The 27,064-nt window shown below is 42.8% G+C and overlaps 1 protein-coding gene across 1 annotated transcript in view; it reads right to left on the bottom strand.

Moving 5' to 3' along the window:
* Nucleotides 1-405: 405 nt before the first annotated feature.
* The window catches only part of NIPAL2 (NIPA like domain containing 2), a 42,181-nt gene continuing 15,522 nt past the window's right edge, over nt 406-27,064 (bottom strand). Inside the window, exons 6-11 of the mRNA XM_056854884.1 lie at nt 19,572-19,668; nt 10,885-11,020; nt 6,482-6,570; nt 2,897-2,960; nt 1,048-1,142; nt 406-697 (exon numbers count right to left, since the gene is read on the bottom strand). Coding sequence (XP_056710862.1) covers nt 603-697; nt 1,048-1,142; nt 2,897-2,960; nt 6,482-6,570; nt 10,885-11,020; nt 19,572-19,668 — 576 coding nt within the window. The 3' untranslated portion in view covers nt 406-602. The remainder of the gene's footprint in view (nt 698-1,047; nt 1,143-2,896; nt 2,961-6,481; nt 6,571-10,884; nt 11,021-19,571; nt 19,669-27,064) is intronic.

Raw genomic sequence — 27,064 nt, 5'->3', positions numbered from 1 at the left:
AGTCGTCTTGTTTGTGGGCTTCCTAGAGGCACCTACTTGGCCACTGTATGAACAGACTGCTGGACTTGATGGGCCTTGGTCTGATCCAGCATGGCTTTTCTTATGTTCTAACACTGCATTTTCATTAGAAATTAAATAAGTCAACTTAAGTCAGCACTTAAAAGAAATAAGGAAACACTGAAATGCAGTTTCGGAGGAATGCCATCTAGCCACTGAGAGATCAACGAACCAAGAAATAGCAAACAGTGTCAATAACTGAGAGAAAAGGTCAGTATAGGATAGCCCTCAGAATAACTGGACATGATCCAACTGTGTTGCCTGGGCTGCAGAGAAGTAAGAGATCACAGAAAGAGAACCATGCATAAGCATAATGCCCAGGTTTGTTTAATGACCGATTCACTTTGAACACAATAGCTGGCTTAAATTGCAATGTGTTTGCGATAGCCAGGGGATCCTCAAGCAGGATTAAATCACCATCAGAGCTGTCAGGATGAAATAACTTGACACTCAATGAGCATGAGCAATAAAAGGGTGGTGTTGAATATGAAGCCAGTAAATAAGTGGTTTCTCTTGTTAACTGACATTTAAGTTGCTCTTTTCTCTTAACTTTGAGTCTTTACAGACTCACCTTCAGTACACAAAGAGCCATAGGATAAGATGTTTGACACCGGCTGTATTTTCTCTCTCATCTTCTCTCCTGTGGGATTAAAACAATAATAAAAAACCATACTCAAAGCAACTATGATAAATTCAACCTAACAAGTTTAATTATTTTCCCCTTAGAAGGCTTCTCACCACAAGCTTCAATTTGCTTTGCTATGATAGTCTGTGGCAAAGGGCTGGAAATAATTCAAGATCTTTTAAAAAAATATATCAACTGGAAATAGGAAAGAAATTAAGTGAAAAACAATTTTTATTAAAACCGATTGGAGGTTCTATCTGATGTGGTTTTTCTTTTCAGCCTTTCCATTAGTGGATGTTTTTCAGCTGCATGAATCAGGATGACAGCCTGAATATCTGACAGAACATTTCCAGAAATAAACTTACCAGGAATGTGTCCGTAGTCTATATAAAAACCCGTCAAATGTTCCTTGCCTCTATTTTGGGTGATTAAAAATACTCCAATGAATGACAGAAGACACCTGCAGAAGGATTGTCAAAAATCATGATGTCATTTATTTAGTTATTTTCATTATATATACCCTGCCTCTCTCTCCAATGAGGGCCCAAAGAGGCCTGCATCATTCTCTTCTCTTCCATTTTATCCTCACAACAATCACATGAAGCAGGGGTGGCTGAGAGTGTGCCATTGAACCAAGGTCACCCAGCAAGCTTCCATGGCAGAAACAGAGAGCTGTTTCTGACCTTTCTTTAGTTGTATGGGATTAGGGTTGAAAACTCTGGATTGAGAAATACCTGGAGATTTTTGGGACGGAGCCTGAGGAGGGCGGGGTTTGGAGAGGGGAGGGACTTTAACGCCATAGAGTCCCATTGCCAAAGCGGCCATTTTCTCCAGGTGCACTGATCTCTATCGGCTGGAGATCAGTTGTAATAGCAGGAGATCTCTAGCTACTACATGGAGATTGCCAACCCTATATGAGATCCAGGCCCTGACCTGGATGGCCCAGGCTAGCCTGATCTGGTCAGATCTCAGAAACTATGCAGGGTCAGGCCTGGTTAGTACTTGGATGGAGACCACCAAGGAAGCCCATGGTTGCTACACAGAGGCAAGCAATGGCAAGCCACTTTTGTTCATCTCTTGCCTTGAAAACCCTGTGAGGGGTCGCCATAAGTGGTCTGCGACTTGACAACACTTCCCATCACCACATGGGAGCCATGCTGGCCCATTAGAATCTGAAGAGTCCAATCTAAACAATGCTCTGTCTCTCACGTGGGTGGCCTAAATCTTCTGGCATTACCAAAGCAACTCTTGTGCTAATAAGGAAGCATGAGAAGGAGCCCTTAGCCATTTTACTGTAGGTAGAAAGCACAGTGTAAGACTGGCTCTGAGAGACTCATAGTCATCTGTATGTGCTCAAGGTGGGCTGATTTACTCAGAATGTTAAGTTGCCCTTGTTTGGAGAAAATGTTCTGAATAAAGCAGCTCACCCTCAGCGCATACAGAAGACCACAGAGTCTCTCAGGGCCAGTTTTAAACTGCTAGGGACACAATTACCTGGAGAAGCATCAGTGTGAGCTGAGTATTACATTGACACAGCCAGCACCAGTCAGTAATTTATTTTCTTTTTTAGAATTTATACCCCATGTTCCCACTACAAAACTACCACCTTGAGCCCAAGGAGGGAATGGGGAACAGAAGTGTTTTAAATAAATAAATACATTTAAATAAAAATAGTCAAAGTAGCATATAACAATATAACTACAAAGAATCAGTTAATAAAAATATTTAAAGGACATCAATTAGATAATATACTTCAAAACACACAATCGATTAAACCAATACAGCCAGCAATATGAAAATATCAACCACCAAAGGAGATGGTCCTAAATTTAAAACAGGAGTGGAGGGAGGAGTCAAGCAGTAATGAAGAGTAGTTACAATAACAGAAGCTACAAGTCCAGCGGGTAAAAAGCAACCTCTCTAGAACAATTTCTCCTTTGGATGATCTGGGATAAATTGAATGGGGTGCAGATTATTGAAGGGCCTGGAGAATATGGGATGCCATTCTGGAAAGGTGGGTGATCTCCTGGCATGCCATCTGTATGCAGCCTGAGACTCCCTAGTCAGAAAGACACATCCAGGAATGCCTAGAATGGCCTTGCATTGGCTTGGCCATGCAGATCTTTGGATCCTTGCTGTAGATCTGACATTTTCTTAACCTGGTTTCATGCATCAGCCCTAACTTGGCTATAGACTTCCACGGAAACTACTTACCCAAACAGAAACATGAAACCACTCAGCAAACTCACTCCATGGAGTTCCTGATAAAATATAGCTCCTGCATTGAGACAAAAGCAAGAAGTATAGCTCTTGAACTAGAACCACAGCAGATACCCTTGACAGGAATTCAACAGACTCTCTTCTCTCCTAATTAGCTCTTAATTAATATAAATAGGACAGGATCCAAAGCACCCATCCAAACCACTTAAATAAAGAGGAAGTTGATATAACATAATTTTTACCCTTTTTGGTTTAGTGGAAAACATTACTGCAAATGCATGTTAAGTTATAAGACCTTGATTGCATAATTGTTATTGAGCATCACAAGAATTATTCTCGGCAAGACATACTCTTAAGGATAAGGAAACTGACAGCACAGCTCTAATTGGTGTTGACTCAGTTGTGAAGTTCTTCTATATATTTGTCAGGAGTTACTGAGATAATTAAAACTTAGCAAACATTCATACAAGCTCAATAGGTGCAAAAAATTCTAAGTCCCCAAAGTAGTATTACTCATTATTGCAATCGACTAACTAAAGACTTTCAAGCTGATGAGATGTCAGAATTTTAATAAGTTACTGATTGCATTTAAATAAATTAGTGTCTTTTAAAACTGGTATCTTTTGTATATGAAATGAAGGGCATGAATTGAAAGGCAACATACAATTTAAATTCAAAAACTATCACTAATTGTCAAAAATAAAATTTATTATCCATATTCCCAGAAAGGAAAATGTTAAATAAAGAGCATTTGTATTCCAGTAACACACCTGAACCAAAGACATCAGCCATAAACAAGTTCAAACCCCATCAGCATTGTATCTATGAATAATGATTTCAACTGAGCCACTATCCTTTTCAGTTACCTGGTTTTTATTTGCTAAAAGAAAATCTAAAGCTTGTTCCAGTGTGTAGTTGGCTCACATTGAGCATGACCGTTAGCTCATCCAGCCCAGTACTGTCTATGCTGATTGGTGGGAGGTTTTTGAGACAGAGCCTGAGGAGGGCAGGGTTTGGAGAGGGGAGGGGCTTCAATGCCATAGAGTCCAATTGTCAAAGCGGCCATTTTCTTCAGGTGAACGGATCTCAGTCTGCTGGAGATCAGTTGTAATAGCAGGAGATCTCCAGCTAGTACCTGGAGGTTGGCAACCCTCTCTTCAGAGTCACAGCCAGGCCTAGTTCTCAGATGATTTTTCAGTAGAGATGCTGCAGATCAAAAGTGGGACCTCATTTTTCATAAAAAAGGAGCATGTGTGCTACCAGCTGAGCATCAAACAGCTAAGCATAAAGAGAAAGGGACCAATAGGTCTGGTGTAGGCAGTATGCCCTTCACCTCAGCCCCACTGATTAACTTGGAAAGGGAGTAAATTTTGAACTCTAATATATTCTTGATTAACGCATCTTGCCAGCCTTGGATGTTTCAGCAGTATCTCACTCTTGTTCCTGCATGCAGGCATAGTGGTTGGGTGTGGCCAAAGGCATGAGCCCTCGGTTATGAACCAAAGGGCGAGAGCCAAAGGGCTCTTAGCCCCATAGCTGGGGGTCCTGCCATGGCCAGTCTAATGAAGCAGGACCTGCCCAGGGTTTGTGCTCATTTGTTTTGATTATTCTAATTGCGTAGTCTCATCTGGAAATTTTTGTAAGCCACTTCGGATCCCTTGGGAGAAAAGCAGTGTAGAAATGCCTAAATATAAACAAATCCCCCCTTAAAACTTCTTTAATTCAAACATGATCAGTCACATTGTCTTAGAGAAACTAAACATCAGGTTACCTGTTCAGCATGACTTTAGCAGCAGAGTTCCTGGTCCTGAATAATAATTGTACGCATCATATGAGTTTATGGCTATTTCCACAGCCTACAACTTTTTAACCCAGTCTACTAAAAGTCCACAGTTACATGGAGCTGACATGATCGTATCAATAATTTTTCCTGACATTAATGGATTTGCACAGGAGCACTTGTCTTACATTGCCAATAATTAATAACCGTGTTAATTGTTTCAAAGAAACAAATCTGGGCGTGTGATCTAATCTCCTTCACTGCAGTTTTTAATACAGCCTTTACTCAGGTCAAATCCGGAATGAGTAAGGATATTTAGGAGTTGGCCCAGAAGCATCCAGAGAATCAAATTCTCCATTTGGTTACATCATTACAGCTGTTCTGGGTCAATCTTTCCTCTGTATCATACGGCACAGGCCTATTTCAAACCCAGCTGCTGAACCAATCCATCTTTTTAAGCTTTGGTGAGCTCCGAATAAGTAATTGACATAAACTAATGGAATTTCTGTATGCAGATCTCCTGAAAACCCAACGACAGAGAAGGCCCCTGTGTGTGTTAAAGGGGTCATAAAAGTTATAGTAACAATAACTTTTTGGCTGACTGTGAATGCAGCGTATTGGTCCCTCTCTGCTCGCTTGTTCTTACCATGGCATACGATTCTAGGGAACTGGAGTCTCTTTTCAATCATATCCAGTTCAAAAGTTCTCGCCCAGGATAAAATGTTAATAGCTTAAAAATGGCTTTGGATTCATTGTAATTCTTTTGCTTGAGCTGAGCATATCCAGCCTGCTGAAACAGAATATATACACGCGCTGACGGCTGCAAAGCACAGCTGGTTGTTATCTTAGGGCCTTGCTTCCTTGCCGAAATTACTTTAGCAGGTAAGAGACCGAGGAGCCAAGATACACATGGGGAAAAGCATTCACTGTAAGTCATTGCAGGTACCTGTAATAAAGCAGTAAAGCAGGATAGAAGGGGAATATCAACCTTGAGAAAGCAAGATTTCGATGATGTTGGGTTTTTGTCCCCCGTGGAATCTACGGTCATATTCAGAAGAGATCTCTGGACATTGGACATCATCCAGCCAGAGTTAAACACTTTTTAAGTCCCACTGATTTCAACGGGAAAGTTAAGCACATACTTCACTCTCTCCTGTTGCAATCAGTGGGACTTAAAAAGTGCTTAAGTTTGGTTGCATCATGCCCATTACATTATGCTAGCAAAATGTTCATCATTGTGACAGGTTTGTGTGTGTGTGTGGGGGGGTGGGGTTCCTTGGGAGATGAAGGGCAATGCATATCTGCACACAAGAGTGCACTGGAGTTCCCCTTTGGAGACCAGGCAACCCCAAGTCAGGAGCAGGGGAGGTTTGCCCCTTCTGCAGCAATGCAGCCATTTTTATCATAAGAGTAGCCAGCAGCCATTCACATATACGGAGAAAACTCACAGACACCAGTTAGGTGGGGTGTAAGCCTGCCCCTTACCTTTATGCTCCCCAGTTTCTGGTGAAGCCGCAGAGTTGTCCTACTTCCCTTACACTGTTGTTAGTTTCTGCCCATTGGCTTTATCCCATCCAAGTTAATGGGAACCCAGCTTGCTCTTGCCTTCAAAGCACCACCCAGATTCCATTTACTGGACACACTCATGTCTGACAAAACAGGCAGAACTCAGAAACTGTTTTAAACAGAGACGAAAGAACATAAACGTTCCAAAGAAGAAAAAGCACACTGATTTAAAATATGAGGGGGGAACCACTCAATTTTGATGCTTATATTTTGATTGAGAAGTGTAGACTAACCTGACACGATTGCACTGATGGTGAAGAATGTATAATTTATCGGAGTCACTGCTGTTGTTCCATAGAGTTTCTCTGCTTGGTTCAAGAACCTATAAGAAGGAAGTTGTGCACTTTTAGCTAAGAAACCTTAACCATGTATTTAAATAGGCAGTTTAAATCCCACCATTCTGCTTGCCAAACAGGACTCAGGGCCACTTACAATTAATAAATAACAATCAATAAAACAAAACTGATCAAGCCACAGAATAAAACAAATAGCATAAACAGCAACAACAGCCATAATAAAAGCTAAGTCACAAAAGGTAAATCAGCAGCAACAAAAATCAGTGTATAAACAGAACATTTGCCACTTCAAAAGCCTTCCAGGACAGATAGATTTTCATATTTCATATATTAGCAGAGAGCAAGAGGATCTGATAAACCTCAGCTTGTAGGGTATTTGATGACTGAGGAAGCCAGCTAGCAATGAGAGCGGACACATCAGGGCATTCTCCTTTCCAACACACAGATGTTAAATTCAGGAATTTAGAAATGACTCTTGTTCCCCAAGCTCCCAAGAGCTTGGCAAGTGGTGAGGGAAACACCCTAGTCATTTGGCCATCAGGATGGGAAGCTTGGGTACCCAACAGGAGACAGCCTAGGGCTGAGCTGAACTCCAAGCAGACAATTAACTACAAGATGCAGAACGATACAAACAAATGCTGAACTCAGACATCTGGACAAAAGGACCACAATTTGTCAGAAAACCCTGATCATCAGGCCATTTCCCCACCTTTGAGCAGCAGCAGAGTTGGTTTTTATATGCCAACTTTCTCTACCACTTAAGGAAGAGTCAAACCGACTTACAATCACCTTCCCTTCCCCTCCCCACAACAGACATCCTGCGAGGTAGGTAGTGGGGCTGAGAGAGTGTGACTAGCCCAAGGACACCCAGCTGGCTTCATGTGGAGGAGTGGCGAAACAAATCCAGTTCACGCAGCTCTACAGATCAGAGTCCACCGCTCCAAACCACTACACCACAGTGGCTCTGGATGCTATCCCAATCTCTGTTGCATTGCCTGCTGCTGGCTAAGCCTCATTTTATATGCCACCCACCCGCTCTTGGTCAGATGAAATAAATAGGCAGGGGAAGGAGAGGCAAGCCTAACATCCTCTTCCTCGCTCTTACTAAAGGATGTCCTCATTCACTCTAACCACTGCATCCCCATAACTTCTTTTTTTCATCTGAAGCAGAATGAATCTTTTACAGCCTTCACCATCTTTGTTTGCTTGGCCTTTCACCATATTCCTTAACCTAGGAAAAAGCAAATAACCATAGGCAGCTTGCTCACCCATTCACTTTCTCATGGGGGTTCTCGCTATATGGGGTGGGAAGCATAACAGTAAGAGGGTTCCGAAGTGTTTTTGACTGTAAGGAGGTTTTGGTGGAACAATTTATATTGTGGATAGTGGCAAACTGAATAAAAGCATGCGATAGAGCCCTTTTGTTCTGATTCCATTTAAATTTTCCTTGGGAGAGGATGACACTTCTTGGTGATTCCACTAGCATGGAGAGGTCATAAAGGGAAGACAGAGGTTATGTCCCAAGGATGTATCATCAGTAACTTAACAAGAACCGGCAACCATGAATTTCCATGCCTTATTAGACTTTTACTGTTGAGAATCAGCAGCAAAACCTTTCCAATCATTGGCACTTCTGAGTTTTGCAATTTTACACGTTGATAAAAAGAGTATTTCCCCAGCATTTCTGCATAGAGTGTTTTATAATTACTATTTCCTAATAATTAAATCAAATTTTAAAAAGTTTTAATGGAATAAACGTCCCCACCTGCTATCTGAATATTTGTTAGTACAGTTACAAAATCTTTGAAAATATTGTGGCTGCAATCCCAGAGATACTTTCCTGGGAGTAAGTCCCATTGAAAAATATGGGATTTGCTTCTGAGTAGACCCTGCCCTGGATAACCCCAGGCTAGCCTGATCTCGTCAGATCTCAGAAGCTAAGCAGGGTTGGCCCTGCTTAGAATTTGGATGAGTGACCTCCAAGGACTTGCAGGGTTGTGATGCAGAGGCAGGCAATGGCAGAACCACCTCAGAACATCTCTTGCCTTGAAAATGGGGTTGCCATAAGTCAGCTGTGACTTGATGGCACACACACAGACTTGCTTAGGATTGCTTTCTGTATTACTCAGCCCTTGTATTTTGTCAGCAATATGTGGACTTTCTGAAAGCGCCAAATGCCTGTACAATTGGATTGGGGCCTGACTGTAGACATGAGACTACAGAAAATGGTGTGCAATGTACATCCTTTAAACAGAACAATACTGAAAATGGTCTACGGCTACAACATTAATACTCCAACCTCTGATCTGTTTTTGACATTAGGAGTGACTGCATGGTTATTTCAGCAACTGTTGAACAGTCTCCACGGAGCTTTAAAAATAAAAAAAAATCCTGCATTTTCATGGAATAGTCAGGATTTTGAAGTCACTGAAAACACCTCATTACTTTTGGTCATTCCTTACAATGATAGTCTAAAGAAATCATATGCCCTCATGCATGAAGATGCCCCCCCCGCCCAAAGTTGCCTGAATGAGCCATTAACTAAAACAAGCTTGGAGTTCTGTTTGGCTGCAGGCTGCATTCTTCGAGAGATGGAGTAGCCTGGTGGCTGAGCATACGCTGCAAATTTCAGCCCCATACTAAACAGCTAACCTTAGGTAAGCCACTGTTCCCTCCAACAACAGCCTCCCACCTGCAAAATGGGATCTCTGGCTTGCCTACCAACTATTCACTGTAAGAGAAGATACGCTGGAAGATACTCTGTGAATGGGTCTAAAGAGTAAAGAGCAGCCTTGGGTTTCTCTAATTTAGACTGGTGCTGGGGATGGAATCACAGAGTTGGAAGGGGCCATACAGGCCATCTAGTCCAACTCCCTGCTCAATATAGGATCAGCCTAAAGCATCCCTGACAAGGGTTCATCCAGCCACTGCTTGAAGACTGCCAGTGAGAGGGAGCTCACCACCTCCCTAGGCAGCCAATTCCACCACTGAACTACTTTTATTACTGTAAAAACGTTTTTCCTAATATCCAGCTGGTACCTTTTTGTCCATGATTTATACTAGTTATTGCGAGCCCTATCCTCTGCTGCCAACAGGAACAGTTCCCTACCCTGCCCTCCTCTAAGTGACAGCCTTTCAAATACTTGGAGAGAGCAAGCATGCCCCCCTCACCCTCCCTCTTTTCCAGTCTGAACATTCCCAAGCCCCTCAGACTTTCCTGGTGGGGTTTGGTCTCCAGGCCCCTTTCTTTCTCCTCTGCACCCGCTCCATTCTGTCCACATCCTTTTTGAAGTGAGGATTCCAGAACTGGAGGGGAGAGTTGACCTCTTCCTCCTGTGCCCATTTCTCAAACCTCAATCACCTTGTCTGGAGAATACTAGTCGCCCCACAGGGGAAACATTTCAATGTTAACGATTCTCAAATTGAGAAAGAAACTTCAGGTAGCCAAATTGGTCCAAAGCAAAACCCAATCACAAAAACAATGGGTTGGATCCAGCCAGCCTTTTCACTCTGTCTCAGCCAATCCCCCTTCTTATTCTCAACCCCATCCTGTGTGGTTTTTCCTGGGCTTGTCTCATGACCCCAGAAGAGGCTTTTTTGCGCCAGCAGAAAAGCAGGTTGGATCCATCTCCATGGCCTGAAAGGGGTTTTTCTCCACCACCACAGCCACCTTTTTGTTTTTAACATTCAGCTTGAGGACGAGTCCTGGAGAACGTAAAAGCTTGCATGCTTTTGTGTCATTTTGGTTGGTCCCAATAAAAAGTATTAGGTGGCTTTAAAAAAAAAATTCACCACCAATGGTCGGGTATTGTATGATGATAAAGCAAAGAGGGGAAAAGGCAAGGGAAACATGTTACAGCTTTTCAATTCAAAGCCAAGTGGAGCAGGTGGAGGGAGGGAAATTGGTGGAAGCAGACCTGGGTGTTAGATTTATTAGTGACTGGCATTGGGTCTAAATGTGATGTGGGGGAAAAAAACCCTGCAGGAAAATGCTAAGGTTCAGTTGGCTTGGAATCTACAGCCAATGTAAAAATGCATTCAGGAAAACCTGCAAGGCCAGTTAATAGCAAAATAAGGCATACCGGTCATAAATCAAAAGAAGAAGTGAAGTCATAATAACGCATCTGTGCCTGAAATAATCAGCGCTTGAGTTTGGCAAGGGCCCGTCACGAGTTGGCTGGATTTTAAATAAGACCTCAAAAACATTAACACAAAGTGTGTGTGTGTGGTGGAGAAGTAATCAGCAAAAATATCAATGAATACATATTAATTAATATACATAAATACATAATGGAAGGAAATAATACCATGAGGAAATATGGTACAACATGAATACTTACTTGGCTTGGAAAACACAAGTGATAACCATTATGATAAACATGAGATAGAAAATGGGGTAAGTGAGCTGCATGTTTCCCTTAACAGAAAGTATAATCATGGTTGCCACGGCCTTTGCAGAAATGATGGTTGGAGATGCTAGAAGACATAAAAAAAGCAATTCACATGTGCATATTCACTCAGTAGCTCTTCCAACATTCTCTCCCGTGAATATGTCTAATAGTAAAGAGGAGCCCTTAGTGACGTTTAACAAATGCCATCGAAATCCTGGGTGTAAGGTGGCAAAATCAGAACAGATGCTAAATAAATAAATAAAGCTCATAATTCTGTTAACTGAAGGTAGAGAACAAATGTCGCAGGCTTAGATTATCATTGGTGGTGTCAGATTATTTCATAGGTGTGGAACAGCCATCTCTGTTCCTGCTGCGTGCACCATGCTGTGCTTCCCTCCAAGTCATGTCCCCAAGGTCAGTAGACCACAGAGAACAGTGTAGGAGGCAATGGGGGGTCTACAGTGTCAAAGGACATCAGCAAACATTGTCCACCTTTTTTTAACTAGAGAAAGGCATAGCTAGGATTCAAACCATAGGTTTGTATCCAGCCAACTTTTCACTCTGCTCGGTTTCTCTCCTTACCACAGCCCCCATTCCACATGACTTTGGCCATGAAGGTCTCATGATCATGGTGGTCAAAGGGTACTCCTTGTTCAGCAGCTGAAAAACTGGCTGGATTCAAACCATAATGAGAGCCAGCATGGTGTAGCGGTTAAAAGCAGTAGTTTGGAGCGGTGGAGTCTGATCTGGAGATCGGGTTCAATTCCCCACTCCTCCACGAGCGACGGATGCTAATCTGGTGAACTGGATTTGTTTCCCCACTCCTATACATGAAGCCAGCTGGGTAACCTTGGGCAAGTCATAGCTCTGTTAGAGCTCTCTCAGCTCTACTTACCTCATAGGGTGTCTGTTGTGGGGAGGGGAAGGGAAGGTGATTGTAAACCGGTTTGAGTCTCCCTTAAGTGGTAGAGAAAGTCGGCATATAAAACCAACTCTTCTTTTTTCTTGCTTTTATCAATATTTATTTACCCACCAACTTCTTAGTTTCTTTTCTTCGTGGATCACACTGCTATTCCTTTATGATCTTGTTTGGCATGAAGAAAGTTATTGTCCAGCTGCTTTCCAATCCCATTATACTCAATGAGACAAAAGAGGTGCAAGTATCTCACACAATCTAAACTTACTCTTTTTCCTAAGAGTAGTCCTGACACAGGCTAACTTTCTGACTGCTTGGGCTGTTGATCTAATCCAGGGCCTCACATGTAGCATGAAATGACACTGTAAATATAAGTGGCATGGGCAGATCTTCTGGGTCATGAACAAAGAGGTGGATTGGAGCACCTTCCCAAAGTACAATTCTGCAATTTTATATATTCTGTAAGTTCACAGTTGCCTTTTATCAGTGGGGCAATTTCCAGTGTTAGGCACAGTTCTTCTAGTCCTCTGTCCAACATGACCATCAATATTTTGGAAAAAAAATCCCCTTGTTGAGCTAAATGTTGGCAATATGGCTTTGTGGAAACAGAGTCAAATGGTGTAAAATAAAAAATTTCCAATAAAACTTGCCATTTCCGTCCTTCCTGCTGACAGCTATATTGCTGGAAGGTGAAGATATTAAAGCTGACAGTATTATCAGAGACGGCGGGACCATTTCCACCCAGCTTCTATATAAATTTAACGACCAGGCATAGGAAGCCCCTAAGAGTCTCTTTAAATATTAAATACAGAAATGGTTCTTCTGGTTAACGCAGCACCGAATAGGGGAAGAATGGGTTTTGCTGACTCCGATAACAGACCCTGTTTAGCTAGCCTTGAAGCAGCTGAAAAGTGACCTCATTTGCAACAGCGGGAAGCTCCAAGATCCAACTTTGTCCCGTCCCCTCCTGCCCGCTCTGGTCTACCCTACTGTAAATTCCAGATTAGGCATGAAGCAAGGTGCTCCTAGATGATTCAGTTTCCAGAGCCGCATCGCCCCAAAACGTTTGCAGATTTATACTAACACTTCTCCGCTCCCTTTCCAGGGAAAATAAAACTTTACTCTAGCCTATGAAATACAGACCTTTCTGCTTATTAAAAGTGGTGTGGGAGATATATAAAAGAACGCCCTTCCCCGAGACTCATCTCATTTGCCATTCCTGGCGATTTCTTCAAATGGGTAATGGTGGAGAGAGAACAATTCTTCTGTAGCCATCACAATAAGGCATGACATAAGAGCACCGGGTGCCTTTGTCTTTGGATGTGCTTCATTGGTGGGAGGGGTGTGTGCGCGCAAATGCAAGCAACCATGTTGATCTGTTAGGGGGAAGAAATCCAGACTGGAACAGGATCATTGCTCTTTTATTAAGGATCAACTCAGTGCTGGGTGATTGATCCTAATAAAGGTATTATATCGTTTGGAAAAAAGTCACTCTCACTTTGACGGTTCAAGTGAAGTGCTCCCTGACCAGCCCAGTATACACATTACAGTCTGTATGTGTGCACACATCTGTTTGTAAGAGAGAGCCAATGCCCAATCCAAGTACTGGGGACCAGTACCTGGATAAATGTGGGGTTTAAATCATGTGCCATACATGCATCGTATATAACTAGGGTTGCCAACCTCTAGGTGGTGGCTGGAGATCTCCCGCTATTACAACTGATCTCCAGGCGACAGAGATCAGTTCACCTGGAGAAAATGGCTGCTTTTGAAGTTGGACTCTATGGCATTATGTCCCACTGGGGTCCCTCCCCTCCACAAACCCCATCCTCCACCCCAAAAAATATCCAGGTATTTTCCAACCCAGAGCTGGCAACCCTATATATAACACCCCACTTGTGCCAGGGAAACACAAGTGGGGTGCTGGGTGACCTTGGGCCAGTTACACACTCTCAGCCCTGACCCAGGGTAGTATTTGGATGGGGGACCTCCAAGGAATACCAGGGTTGTGACGTGGAGGCAGGCAAAGGCAAACCACCTCCCAACATCTCTTGCCTTGAAAACCCTATGGTGACAGCTCCCCCCAAAAAGAAGGGGGGAAACCCATACACTAAAAAATGTAGTATTGCTTTTGTGCATACTGAAGCTTGGAAATATACACATTCCTCTATTCAGACAACCATTTGTGTTGGGGGACATACCCCAGTGCTCGTGATTGGATCCCCCAAAATATAACTTCTGAAAAGGCCTGTGTACAAAGAAAAATAATGTCTTTACTATATGTATTACATGCATTCCCTATATTCAGGGCTACATGTACAATGGGTGTATAGTGTACATGTGATTTGTCACAAACAAAATGGCTATACAGATGCCATCTAGACATTATAGTTACCACACGCCAAGCAGCCACCTGTAACATCTGGAAGCAAAGTTCTTCTGTGCATAACAGGCCCTCCAGGAGAAGATATGCATTTTACGCCTGTCTCATGAACACAAGAAGCTGCCTTATATTGAGCAATACCATTGGTCTATCAAGGTCAGTATCATCTACAATGACTGGCAGTGGCTCTCCGGGGTCTCAGGTAGAGGTCCTTCCAACCACTACCTACCTAGTCCTTTTAACTGGAGATGACAGGGATTGAAGCAGATTCTGTCCCACCAAGCCACAGTCCCTCCCAATCATGTCAACCAATTGCCCATCATGTTTCCTGCTGCAAACCCAAAGAGGAAGTGACATATCCTGACACCAATGCACACACACAAGGAACTTACAACCAGTTCAGATCCCTAAACATATGTTTGTGGGTGTTTAAGGACACACATCTGTTGTTTGCATTTTGTGTTTGCTTTGGAAAACACTAGAATGCCTGTGGCAAACATGACTTTTGTGTGTGAAAGTTTCTCATTCTTGCCCCATTAAAATTCAATAAGAGTGGCTTATTCACCACAATAGATCCAGACTTTTTCAAGACTTTCTTTTCTTTTCTTGGAAACATTTCCAAAATCTGCTGCCTCACAACGTTGGATACCATCATAAGGCAAACCCCAAGAGATACTGACAAAACATTGAAAATAAAGACAAGTTCTAGTGCACGCTAGAATGTTGCATGAAATACAATCCACTGGGTGTTGTGTGATGCTGCATAATACCACTCATTTAAAAACACTGTAGCCTATTACAATTCTTTACACCATCCACCAAGCACGATCTCCCTCTCTCCAGCACAGAACACAATGTTATGTAATTAACAGCTGTGTTCTTGTGTCCCATTCATTGTGGTCCATCTGTATCCCATTCACTTCAGTAGGTCTTGCACAGGAGACAGATCTCCAGGGATTGAGCCATAATTTTTATTCTCCTGGCCCAAGGACTTTTAACTGTGCACACAATGGAAACACATTTCAGCTTGTGTGCACCATAAAGAACGCCAGCAAATGAACATAGCTGCATATTTAGAATGTGCTTTGACTTGAGCTCCAGGCAGCAAGTGCGTAGGTCGATGGCAGCACAGAGAGGAAAACAGAATCAGTATCTTGTTTGGCCGTTGAATCATCGGTCCAGTTTAAGCTTTTGCAAAGTGTTTAGACCAGCATGGTCTTTTATGCATGAGTTATTGGGCTGAATCCAACCAGCTTTGCAGGTAGTGCTAAAGGAAAGAGGCTATGCTGGGGATCATGGGACCTGTATGAAGAAGAAGAGCTGGTTTTTATATGCCGACTTATTCTACCACTTAAGGAAGAATCAAACCGGCTTACGATCAACTTTCCTTCCCCTCCCCACAACAGATACCCTGTGAGGTAGGTGGGGCTGAGATAGCTGTGACTAGCCCAAGGTCACCCAGCTGGCTTCATGTGTAGGTGTGGGGAAACAAATCCATTTCACCAGATTAGCCTCTGCCACTCATGTGGAGGAGTGGGGAATCGAACCTGGTTCTCCAGATCAGAGTCCACCGCTCCAAACCACCACTCTTAACCACTACTCCACACTGGCTCTCATGTATGGAAAAAAAACCATGTGGGATGGGAAGTGTAGTAAAGAAGAGTGTTGGTTGAAACTGAGGGATTTCCTGGATCTCGGCATGTATTTCTTTCCAATTTTTTTTGTCTTTTTCCATAATTAAAAAAAATTGCTATGGAAGTCAAGGGCATGCTACTGGGCATTCTGCCAAAATATATTCCAAAAACTTTGGAAGAAATGTTTAGATATATGATAAAAGTGGTCAGAGTTACATTTGCAACAAAATAGAAAGCAGAAGAGTGTCCATGCTGGGAGAACTGGAAAAGTAAACTAGCTGAATACGCAGTAATTGCAAAATTAACAAACTATGTGAATAATAGACCAATCAAAGAATTTAAGACAAATGGAAAGCATACTACTTATATTATTCTTAAAAAATGGGAAGCAGAGAAGGAGGTCATTGAAATTATATATATATATGAATTATTAATGATCCTTTTGTTATATTGTATTGAAAAGGTGTTAAAGGGGGACATTTAAATATATCATTGATAGATGATGAAAGTAATATGTGAACTTAATTTTTAACATTTGAGAAATATTTTTAGAAATTTATGTTCAGATTTATAATAGTAATCACCACTGCAAGTTTTTTAATCTATTCTATTTCATCACAATTCATCTTATAATATTGTCTAACATTATTATCGTGTTTATCAAGTGTTGCATAGGGTACCTTATCATTTATGCTCAGATTTATTATGATGATAATTACCATTTAATGGTCATTATTATACCACTATTTACTGCTCATAATTATTGCTATCATCATTTATTGTTTATTATATCATTGTTTATTATATTATATGTATACGTTTTCTTTTGATGTAAATGCAATTGTTGTTGTGATATGGTTTCAATTTTTTCTTCTCCCCACCCCTTATTTGGTTTATATTTATAAAAAATAAAACCTTAAAAGAAAGAAAGAAATGGAGGGGAAAAGATGGCTGCAACCAACCCATTGGTTTGTTTATCCATCCTGAGGCCCTAAGATATGTCAAGTTTAAGAGGCCCTGCAGCATTACCAAAAAATGTGTATTAGCAAAATGTAGGCTCTCATAATCTGAGTTAGCTTGTGCATAAAGCCAGCTGTCCTGCTCCAAAAACCTTGTCAAGCAATGTAGAATTTCAAAGAGTCTCTGTAATCCATTCCTTCTGGGATCAAATGATAAAGGATTTCTTAAGGTGTCAGTCCAAATAAACCCAATCATCAAAAGGCTCACCAAGCCCAATACTGAAAGTCTAAAGTTGCATGTGCGTGGGGCCCAGCAAATAGTCTGACTGCAGTACTGCAGCTTACCACTCTGCACCACAGGGCTCTCAGCAAAGTAGTAGGGGCTGCAAATACCTCTGCACCATCTTTTCCTATTGCGTCATCACTTCCCTCTGGATTCAGTTGACCTAAGGCTAATTACATTGTTTATCTTTTCTCATTTTCAACAGGTGTTATTTATTTCTCAAAGCATGTCCTTATATGGAGATTGGACTGAGTAGGTGAGATTTAATTTTACGTATCATTAGAGCAACTCTGTTTTTTCTACAGAGCTGTGGGGTTCTTTGTTGTTGTTTTTTACATTGCTGGGTGCAAGTTGGGTCACTCTCTAGCAAGGACATGTTTGGATCACCTAAGGACGGGGAAGCAGCACGCACACCGGAGAGGCTGCACATGCTCCTGGCCTACAGAAGCAGTTGAGTCACAATATTAATTTTATGCTTTTAAGACACAATAATAGGTCTCCTATACTTGACACTTATACTTTACGTTGTACTAGAGAACTGTGCCCTGATCTGGATAGTCCAGGCTAGCCCGATCTCGTAAGCTAAACAGGGTTGGCCCTGGTTAGTATTTAGAAGGGAGACCACTAAGGAATCGCAGGGTTCTGATGTTGAGTCAGACAATGGCAGGCCACCTCTGAATGTCTCTTGCCTCGAAAACCCCACAGGGTAGCCATAAATCAGCTATGACTTGACGGGTAGAGTGAGAGACAGAGAAACTGTACATGGAAGGTTTGGCCATTAAAAAGTAGATTAGGGGGAGGGATCTAATTTTCAAACTGGTATCTTGCTTCCAGTGGTTATGATGAACCCTATCAGTTTACACTTTAATTCTCCATCATTCATAGATAATAGATAGATAATGTAAAAGTGTAATTATTCATTAACAATTCACAGAGGTCAACACAATGTATTCTATTGTTTAAAAGATTTGTTGATTGATTATGTACGTATATAATATGTACATAATATATGGGGGCGTCATCTGGTATCTTTGCCCCCCTTCAAAAACAAATGTAGATCCGGCCCTGCCTGGTAACTGGAGGGATTAAAAACACGAACACTGAACCTGAAGGCCATCAGTTTAAATTTCAGCTCCACCATGATCTCATTGGGTTCAAGCCACTTTCGTGTAGCCTCAGCCGTCCATTTCTAATAGATACTGCACTAATAGATAGTGCACTACATGACAAATTAACTGTAAAATAACAGTTTGGAACCGAACTAAATTGGCAATCTTCACCCATCTCCTCTCCCTGCTGCAGACCCCCCTCACATCATTCTTCTGGGTCTCCTCTCCCCCAGGAGCAGCAGTGGGAGGGGAGCATCAGGAAAGTCCCATTCTGCTGATGGGAAATTTAGTCTGGATCCAACCCAATACATATCGCTTCACATTTGTACAGACCTCTAAAGTGTGCAAAGGGCTCCTAACACATGATGCATGTAACAGATTCTGGACTGAGGAAAATTCTATATAAATACTATTGTTCTTTTTTTCTCCCCTTGCAGCAAGGAACGATTAAAAAAAAAACCGGAACACCAATTCAAAGAAAATGTTTTGCAATAAAAGGATGACTCCTACAGAGATTTCTTGGAGTTTAATTTGACTGGGCCTTCTTCCCACGGACAGGAACTGTTTGGGAATATATTTTTAGTTACAGGACCAACTATGAGTGAGCTGCATGACAGATCCATTGGGACGCCTGAAGAATTGTTCCTGTGGGTGCAAAACCATTGGCCAAACCTGGCTCATTACACAACTCACCTGTGTATCAAATGCATGTAGTCACTAGATTTCATGGACCGGATAAGTTAGCAGTGGAGTCTTAGGACGCATGTGCTATAGAGTGTGGAAACTACAGGTTGGATCCTATGGCCTTTTATGCATGGCTGTTTCCCTTGCGGTCACCCCCACCGACTATTTCGGAGCTTTGTTTCGATTATGTATGCATCTTCCGACCTTCAGAAGTGCATCCAGAAAACACAGGGGAAATGAGCAGGGAGAACTAGGGAGCTTCTGAAGGTCCGCAAGGGAAACAGCCATGCATAAAAGGCCTTCAACTCCCTGGCACCAAGTCTTTCTCCAACAGTGGCAGACTACTAGGGTTGCCAGGTACCTCTTCGCCACCGGTGGGAGGTTTTTGAGGTGGAGCCTGAAGAGGGTGGGCTTTGGGGAGGGGAGGGACATCCATGCCATAGAGTCCAATTGCCAAAACGGCCATTTTCTACAGGTGAACAGACCTCTAACAGCTGGAGATCAGTTGTAATAGCAGCAGGTTGGCAGCCCTACAGACTACCTTCAGCAAAGATGGGCTCTTGTCCATTCCAGAAGCCCCGTGAAATATAGTGGATGAAGGGGACCAAAGGCTGGTGGTGAACAAGCAGTGAGGACAAAACAGTGCTGCAGATGATAACAAGTCTTACCTAGCAGTGCTACCATGGTTAATAAAACCACAATGTGCTTCACATCCCTTCTTTTATAGAAATACAGAAGAATGCAGAACGTTATTACTCCCAAGATCTAAAAAGAGAGAGCAAAAAGGGTAAAAAGTAAACATTGCTGAAGATGGAAAAGCGAAATCTCAAACAAGATGTCAAATGCTCATCTTTTGGACAGTTAAAGAAGCCCTGTGGCACAGAGTGGTGTAGATGACTGGGGAAGGCAATGGCAAAACATAGTCTGCCTAGTAGATATAGTCTGCCTAGTAAGCGTTGTGATGTGACGTCACCCCATGGATCAGTAATGACCCCATGGGTCAGTAATGACCTTTACCTTAGAGTAGCCATATCGTACACCATTTTCCAAAAACCAGTTGCTTCTATAAACCTTTCCTAAGACTAAAAACAGTTAAAATATCAATGTCTGCTTTTGTTCCCCTTTGGGAGTTCTGATTTTGTGTGTGTGTGTATTTTGTTAAGTCTTGAAAAGATTTAAAATGAAATAAAAGATCTGATGATTTTTGCAGTCATAACTGTCAAGCAAAAACAGCATTCAACTTTAATAAGGCTATAGTTTTTAAAGCTATAGCATCAACTTGGTATGTAGTGCTATGGTTAGTAACGGTAAATATGGATCGCCTGCAATCATCCAGTTGCAATGAGACTCCTCCAGTGTAAGTGACTTGAAGATTACAGCCTATAAATGCCCCCTTCAGCCCTAAAATACAGTTCATCTTCCTTTCTCTTTGCATCAAATTCCCTTCACTTGTTTTTCTGTCCACCTCTGTAATCAATAAAAACCCGGGCGAAACTTAACATTCCTTGTTCAAGACACCTGCAAAACATTTGTAACTGTGCGCTGCTTTTCAATCACTGCCTAGTCAACTACCTGTCAGGAGGCTGCATAAAAGAAAAGAAAAATATATCAGCAGAGTTTAATGACACCACAGGAGGGGCTGCTTTGCAAGTCGTTTTACAGGTGTGGCGCCCTTACTGCTGCACACAATCTAGGCTCACTGCCTCATGGTTTCCTACAATGCCGTGGCGGGCACAGCATTCGCACCCGGAGCCACATTCCATACGAGCTCTAGGTTGCTGCCATGTGGACGCAAAGTGCTTAGAGTTATGCACGGCAAGCCTTTTTAAAAAGAAGACATCTGGCCATGGGGGACCTGTTTTTCTTGAAGAAGAAGAAGAGTTGGCTTTTATATGCCAACTTTCTCCACCACTTAAGGGAGATTCAAACCGGCTTACAGTCACCTTCTCTCCCCACAACAGACACCCTGTGAGGTGGGTGGGGCTGAGAGAGCTCTAAGAGAACTGTGACTGGCCCAAGGTCACCCAGCTGGCTTCATGTGTAGGAGTGAGGAAACCACCCCCAGATCACCAGATTAGCCTGCGCTGCTCATGTGGAGGAGTGGGGAATCAAACCCGGTTCTCCAGATTAGAGTCCACCACTCCAAATCACCACTCTTGACCATTACACCATGCTGAGTCAGGTGTCACATCAACTGAGACCCAATTTAGACTCTTGGTGTGTGTGTTCATTGCTTAGGACTTGGAGAGAAGTCTTTAATCTGGAAGATGAGTGTACAACCTCAGAATCATTGGCAAACTGGCCCTTATGGCCACTGTTTAGGCAGAGTCATTTGCTAACCAAGGCCAGCCCAGGGAGGGGGGTGGAACACAGCCTGCTTGCCCAAGCCTTGCATTGCAAGCAGGAGGCACACCTGGCCCATTAGGTAGGCAGGGAAGCTCCCTCTCCCTCGTGGTGGGGTGGGGGCTTTCTTCTCTCCCAGATGGCCCCTGCCCTGAATTCTCACTAAGTAGTCTCTGATCTTCTTGGATATTTCATGCAAATAGAGAATGGTGGCGCTTTTGCCAGTCTAGGATTCCATCTAATGTACATCCTCAGAGCTGGTCAATGCTTGCGACTTATGGTTTATAACCTAAGGGCCAAACCACATGGACAGGCATCAAGGTTGCAGACAGAGGAAAGGGGAGATTCACTCTACTCTCCCTTCTCAGCTACTTTAAGGTCCAGGAGAGAAAAAAGATGGATATCCATACTGTGCCTGATTTTTCCATCTCCCAGAGCTCAGAGCAGCGTGAGGGTACTTTTTCCAATTAGGGAAATGACACAAAGGGAACTCTTAAACTCTGCCTCCCTTTCCCAAGTGTTGCAGTCTTAATGGAACCCCTACTAGGGTTGCCAGCTCCGGGTTGGGAAATACCTGGAGATTTTGGGGGTGGAGCCTGAGGAGGGCGTGGTTTAGAGAGGGGAGGGACTTCAATGCTGTAGAGTCTAGTTGCCAAAGCGGCCATTTTCTCCAGGAGAACTGATCTCTGTCATCTGGAAATCAGTCGTAATAGCTGGAGAGCTCCAGCCTCCACCTGGAGGTTGGCAACCCTAACCCCCACCCACGGATCTTTATTGTAACTAAAATTCACATATGGGATCTGCTTTCGGATCCCCAGTGTTGTGTGTGGTTCTTACTTTTAGAGTTGATTTACATATGACATTTTCCAACACAGATATTAATAACTGCATTAGAATGCCAAGGACAAGTTCACCCCAAGGGCTGCAACAATCTCCTTCCCTCATAAAACAGTTTTCTTCCTTCCTGACTTATATTCTCATTCTCCAGGCTCACTCAGCTCAGAAAGTCAAAACTGCGGCAATGATGAATCTTTCAGAGTTTGTGCCAACTACTCCTAATACGAAGGAATATGGACCAAGCAAGCGCTCTCCTCGGCATCAATTCTGTACCACATTCATGAAAAAAAAACCTACCCCCATTTGTAGAATGAAAAATATATTAGTAAGCAATCCATTTTTCCCCCTGAATAATTTTTCAAATAGACTTCACACTTTTGCTCCCACAGGCAACAGAGAGATAATTAACTCTTGCAAAACAATTCACAGGTGTTTTTCTACACATCAAGATAATAGATTTTGGAAGGGAAAAGGGAGTTTGCTGGCTGTTGCTTTTTTTAAAAAATTGAAGGGTGATTTATGCAGATCTTTAACAGACATAAATCTCATTGTTACTTCTTGTAAAAATCAATTTTCTGAGCTAATCACGGTGTAATAACCCACAATCACAGATGCATGAATATGTTCTCTCTTTCCCTTGGAAAAAAAGCTTGCTCTTAGCTTTTTAATCATGGTTTGGAGAATGGTGCATTATGTATATCTCCATAGGCAGAATAGAAATACAAAGGCTTAGATAGAAAGAACCCTCTCTGCATGAGTAAGAGTCACTTCCACCTGAACAGAGAAGGCCACTGATTCTTGCCATGTGCGCGCACAACACCATGCCCTCTGAAAACTGGTTCAAAGAGTTGGAGACTTCCCAAAAAGACTTTATGAGGAACACAGGAAGTTGCACAGGCAGGGAGGGGAACTGGCAAAAAACAACAACTCTATCTGAGCCATTTTGGGCACCTGCATTGAAGTCTGGATATTTATCTTGTGATCAAGCAATAATGATAAAATAACTGTGTGACATCAAGTCACAACTGACTTATGGTGAGCCCTCATTGGGTTTTCAGGCAAGAGATGAGCAGAGGTAATTTTCCACTGCCTTCCTCTGCATGGCAACCCGTCTTCCTTGGTGGTCACCCATCCAAGTACTAATTGTGGCCGACTCTGCTTAAGCATCCAAGCTTTGATGAGATCAGGCTAGGCTTAGTTATTGGCCAAACAATGTGTGTGTGTGTTAAGTGCCTTCAAGTCGCTTCCGACTCATGGCGACCCTATGAATGAAAGTCCTCCAAAATGTCCTATCTTTGACAGCCATGCTCAGATCTTGCAAATTGAAGGCTGTGGCTTCCTTTATTGAGTCAATCCATCTCTTGTTGGGTCTTCCTCTTTTCCTGCTGCCCTCAACTTTTCCTATCATGACGGTCTTTTCCAGTGACTCTTGTCGTCTCATGACGTGACCAAAATACGATAGCCTCAGTTTAGTCATTTTAGCTTCTAGGGTCAGTTCAGGCCTGATTTGATCTATAACCCATTGATTTGTTTTTTTGGCAGTCCACAGAATCTGTAACACTCTCCTCCAACACCACATTTCAAAGGAATCTATTTTCTTCCTATCAGCTTTCTTCACTGTCCAGCTTTCACACCCATGCAAAGTAATAGGGAATATGATGGCATGAATTAATCTAGTCTTGGTGGCCAGAGTCACATCCTTACACTTCAAAATCTTTTCTAGCTCCTTCATGGCTGCCCTTCCCAGTCTCAATCTCCTTCTACAAATAATTAATTTAAATCAATCAATGACACAAACTAACCAATATAAACAAGTAGTCAGTCCTTCTAATCCTGACTTTAGAATTCTGAACCAAGAGTCCCAGATTTCAAACTGTCCCTGATGGGCTTCCTGTCCCTTCCCCTAGCCAGATGGACACCACATTCCTTTAGTATAGGGGTCCCCAACTTTTTTGAGACTGTGGGCACCTTTTAAATGTTGACAGAAAGTGGTGGACACAATTACAAAATGGCTGCTGTAGGAGGTGGAGCCAAGGACAAAATGTCAGGGAGTGATGTTATATAAAACTCTAATATGAACTCTTCAACATTTCAGGCAGAAGCTCTGTTTAAAGGACACCTTTTAATCTGCAGAACCAATCAGAAATCCAGCTAGGCAAATGTGCCACCTAGCACATCCCACTTTTTGAAAGTACTCAAAGGGTGCCAGTAAAGGTGTCGGCAGACACCATGAACACATGAAGCTGCCTTATACAGAATCAGACCCTTGGTCCTTTAAAGTCAGTACTGTCTACTCAGACTGGCAGCGGCTCTCCAGGGTCTCAGGTAGAGGTATTTCACATCACCTACTTGCCTGGTCCCTTTAACTGGAGATGCTGGGGATTGACCCTGGGACCTTCTGCATGCCAAGCAGATGCTCTACCAATGAGCCACAGCCCCTCCCCAAAAACCACAGCTGTTTCTGCCCAGTTTCAAACCGGGGACCTTTTGCGTGTTAGGCGAAGGTGATAACCACTACACTACAGAAACCCCCATGGCGCTTGCAGGTACCACACTGGAGACCACTGCTTAGTAGAAGTCCTTCTATGGAAACCAAAAGTCCTTCTGTAAACAGGAGTCTTGCCATGATTGGAAGAGACCTCCATGAGCAGGAGGGACCCTTGGAATCCAGCCCATTTGCTCAAAGGAAGAAGGAGGTCAAAGTTCAACTTCACACCCTTTTCCATTTCTCACAGAAAAATTAGGTCACCAGTAAATGTTCAGAGGGGAAAACGTCTAAGCAAGTGTTTAAGTGCTTTCCTGGATTACAGCCTAAAGCTTAGAAGGTGAGGAAAGGTCTTTTTTCCTTAACAAGCCTTTGATTTCAAGACAATTTTAATTCACTGGGAATGAAATATCATTGGCTGTGTTGGCAGGGTGAAGTGCTTGCTTAAAATATAGCTGCACAGTAGAGATTTTGGCCGACATCAAGTTCATAATCTCTTTACGGTGGCTGGGAAATGTGCTGCAAAGTCCCCCTCCCCCGACTGTGTCTCAAGAACTAATTCCCCTCCTCTCCCGTTTCAGAGCTAACCATGGTACAATGCTCTGCGTGCATTAAAGTTGTACACCTAGCATTAACATCAGCTCAGACAAATCACAACACCACTTTCAGTTCTAGAAAGCTAAGGGCACATTGCATTAAAGAGTAAAAAAGGGCAGACAAGAGAGTCTCCGGTCCCTCAGCTCATTCCTAAAGTGGATTCCCAGGCAGAGTTTTCTTAGACCAAACTCACTGAAGTCAATGGTCTTAGACTGCAATAACTCTGCATAGAATTGCACTGCCAGTCTCCTAGCCTGCAGTACAACACTAAGCAGGTCTAATCAGAATCCTACTCGGGTCTATTCTATGGGACTTACTCCCAGGAAAATGTTCTTGGGATTGCACAAAGTACCCTGAACTTTGCAACGACTGAACCATCATTATTAATTTTTCTTTCCATTGCATCTAACATATACTCACAAGTACAGAAATGGATGTAACCTAGCATTTCACCCTGTGGCCAACAATTATCTCTCTGTAAGTGTACTAAAGACTCTTTTTCAGGCTGAATGATAGAACATGATGAATCCATGTGGAATTATAGTCTGAGTTCCACATAATCCTGACTCAGCACTGCGTAGTTGTTAGAGTGGTAGACTAGGAGGCTCAGGCTCAAATTCCCCACTCTGCCATGGACAGGGTTGCCAGCTCTGGATTGAGAAATACCTGGAGATTTTTGGGGCAGAGCCTGAGGAGGGCGGGGTTTGGGGAGGGACTTCATTGCCATAGAGTCCAATTGCCAAAGCAGCCATTTTCTCCAAGTGTGCTGATCTCTATCGGCTGGAGATCAGTTGTAATAGCAGATCTCCAGCTACTATCTGGAGGTTGGCAACCCTAGCCATGGAAGCTCACTCAGTGACCTTGGGCCAGTGACTATCTCTGCCTAACCTATCTCACAGCGTTATTGTCCTTGGGAGGAAAACATGGAAAAGGGGGAAATGATGTTGTGGTCCGTTCTGGATCCCCATTGGAGGGGAAAGTGGGGTAGAAATATCTAAACAAATAAATCAGCCATTGCCAATGTTAACTAATTCAGTAAAACTAGGGCTCTTGCCAATTGCTGCTATTGTGAATGGTCTCTGTTCCTTTTTTGATTACATGTGAATTCTACATAATTATACCTCACCTTGTATTTCCTGAATTTCACCACCCCTTGATCCACCTGTTTCCCCCCCCCCTCATACTCCCATAAATACATATTTGCTGTGAGGACCCACATACATGCATATGATGAAGCAGGCCCTGGTCCACAAAAGCTTTTGCCAGAATAAAATTGTGAGGTCTTAAAGAGGCCCCAAGACTCCTGCTTATGTTTGGCCTAAGAGGCTTTCTTGCTCTCTTAACCAACCATTCAAGCTTGGAAACGTATTGGATTTCTACAGCTAACAGAACAGTCCTAAACAGAGTTATACCCTTCGATGCCAGTTGACTTCAGTAGAATTAGAAGGGGGTAAACTCTGCATAGGATTGTATTTAGCTACTTCTGTAACTCTCATTTTAAAAATGCCAGAATGGAGAGGACCAGATATACTGTGTTTTACATACAGTAACCAGCCAAACCTCTAGCAACTAGAAGAATTTGAAAGCATTTTAATGCAAAATACCTCAGCAGACAGGACAGCACTACACCAATGCTATTTTTGTTAAGCTAGTCTGCAACGTGTCCCACCCTGGCAAATCCAACCTGGCTTTCCCCTGATCATTTCCAAATCCGGCTTGGAAAGGCATCTTTGAATTTACTCTGTTTGACAGGAGGAATGTGGAAAGAATAGCAGCTGAAGTGAGAATTGCAACATCCTCCACCAGGAGAGCAATCTGTCCCACAGAAAGCAATGCTGACGTTGTGCCTTGCGATGCAACTCAAGAGCATCTGAATTACAGACAGCAAATTATGAAGAC

This window comes from Euleptes europaea, chromosome 8 (assembly GCF_029931775.1).
Source record: "Euleptes europaea isolate rEulEur1 chromosome 8, rEulEur1.hap1, whole genome shotgun sequence".
Taxonomy (NCBI): domain Eukaryota; kingdom Metazoa; phylum Chordata; class Lepidosauria; order Squamata; family Sphaerodactylidae; genus Euleptes; species Euleptes europaea.
This window is presented reverse-complemented; position numbering and strand designations above follow the sequence as displayed.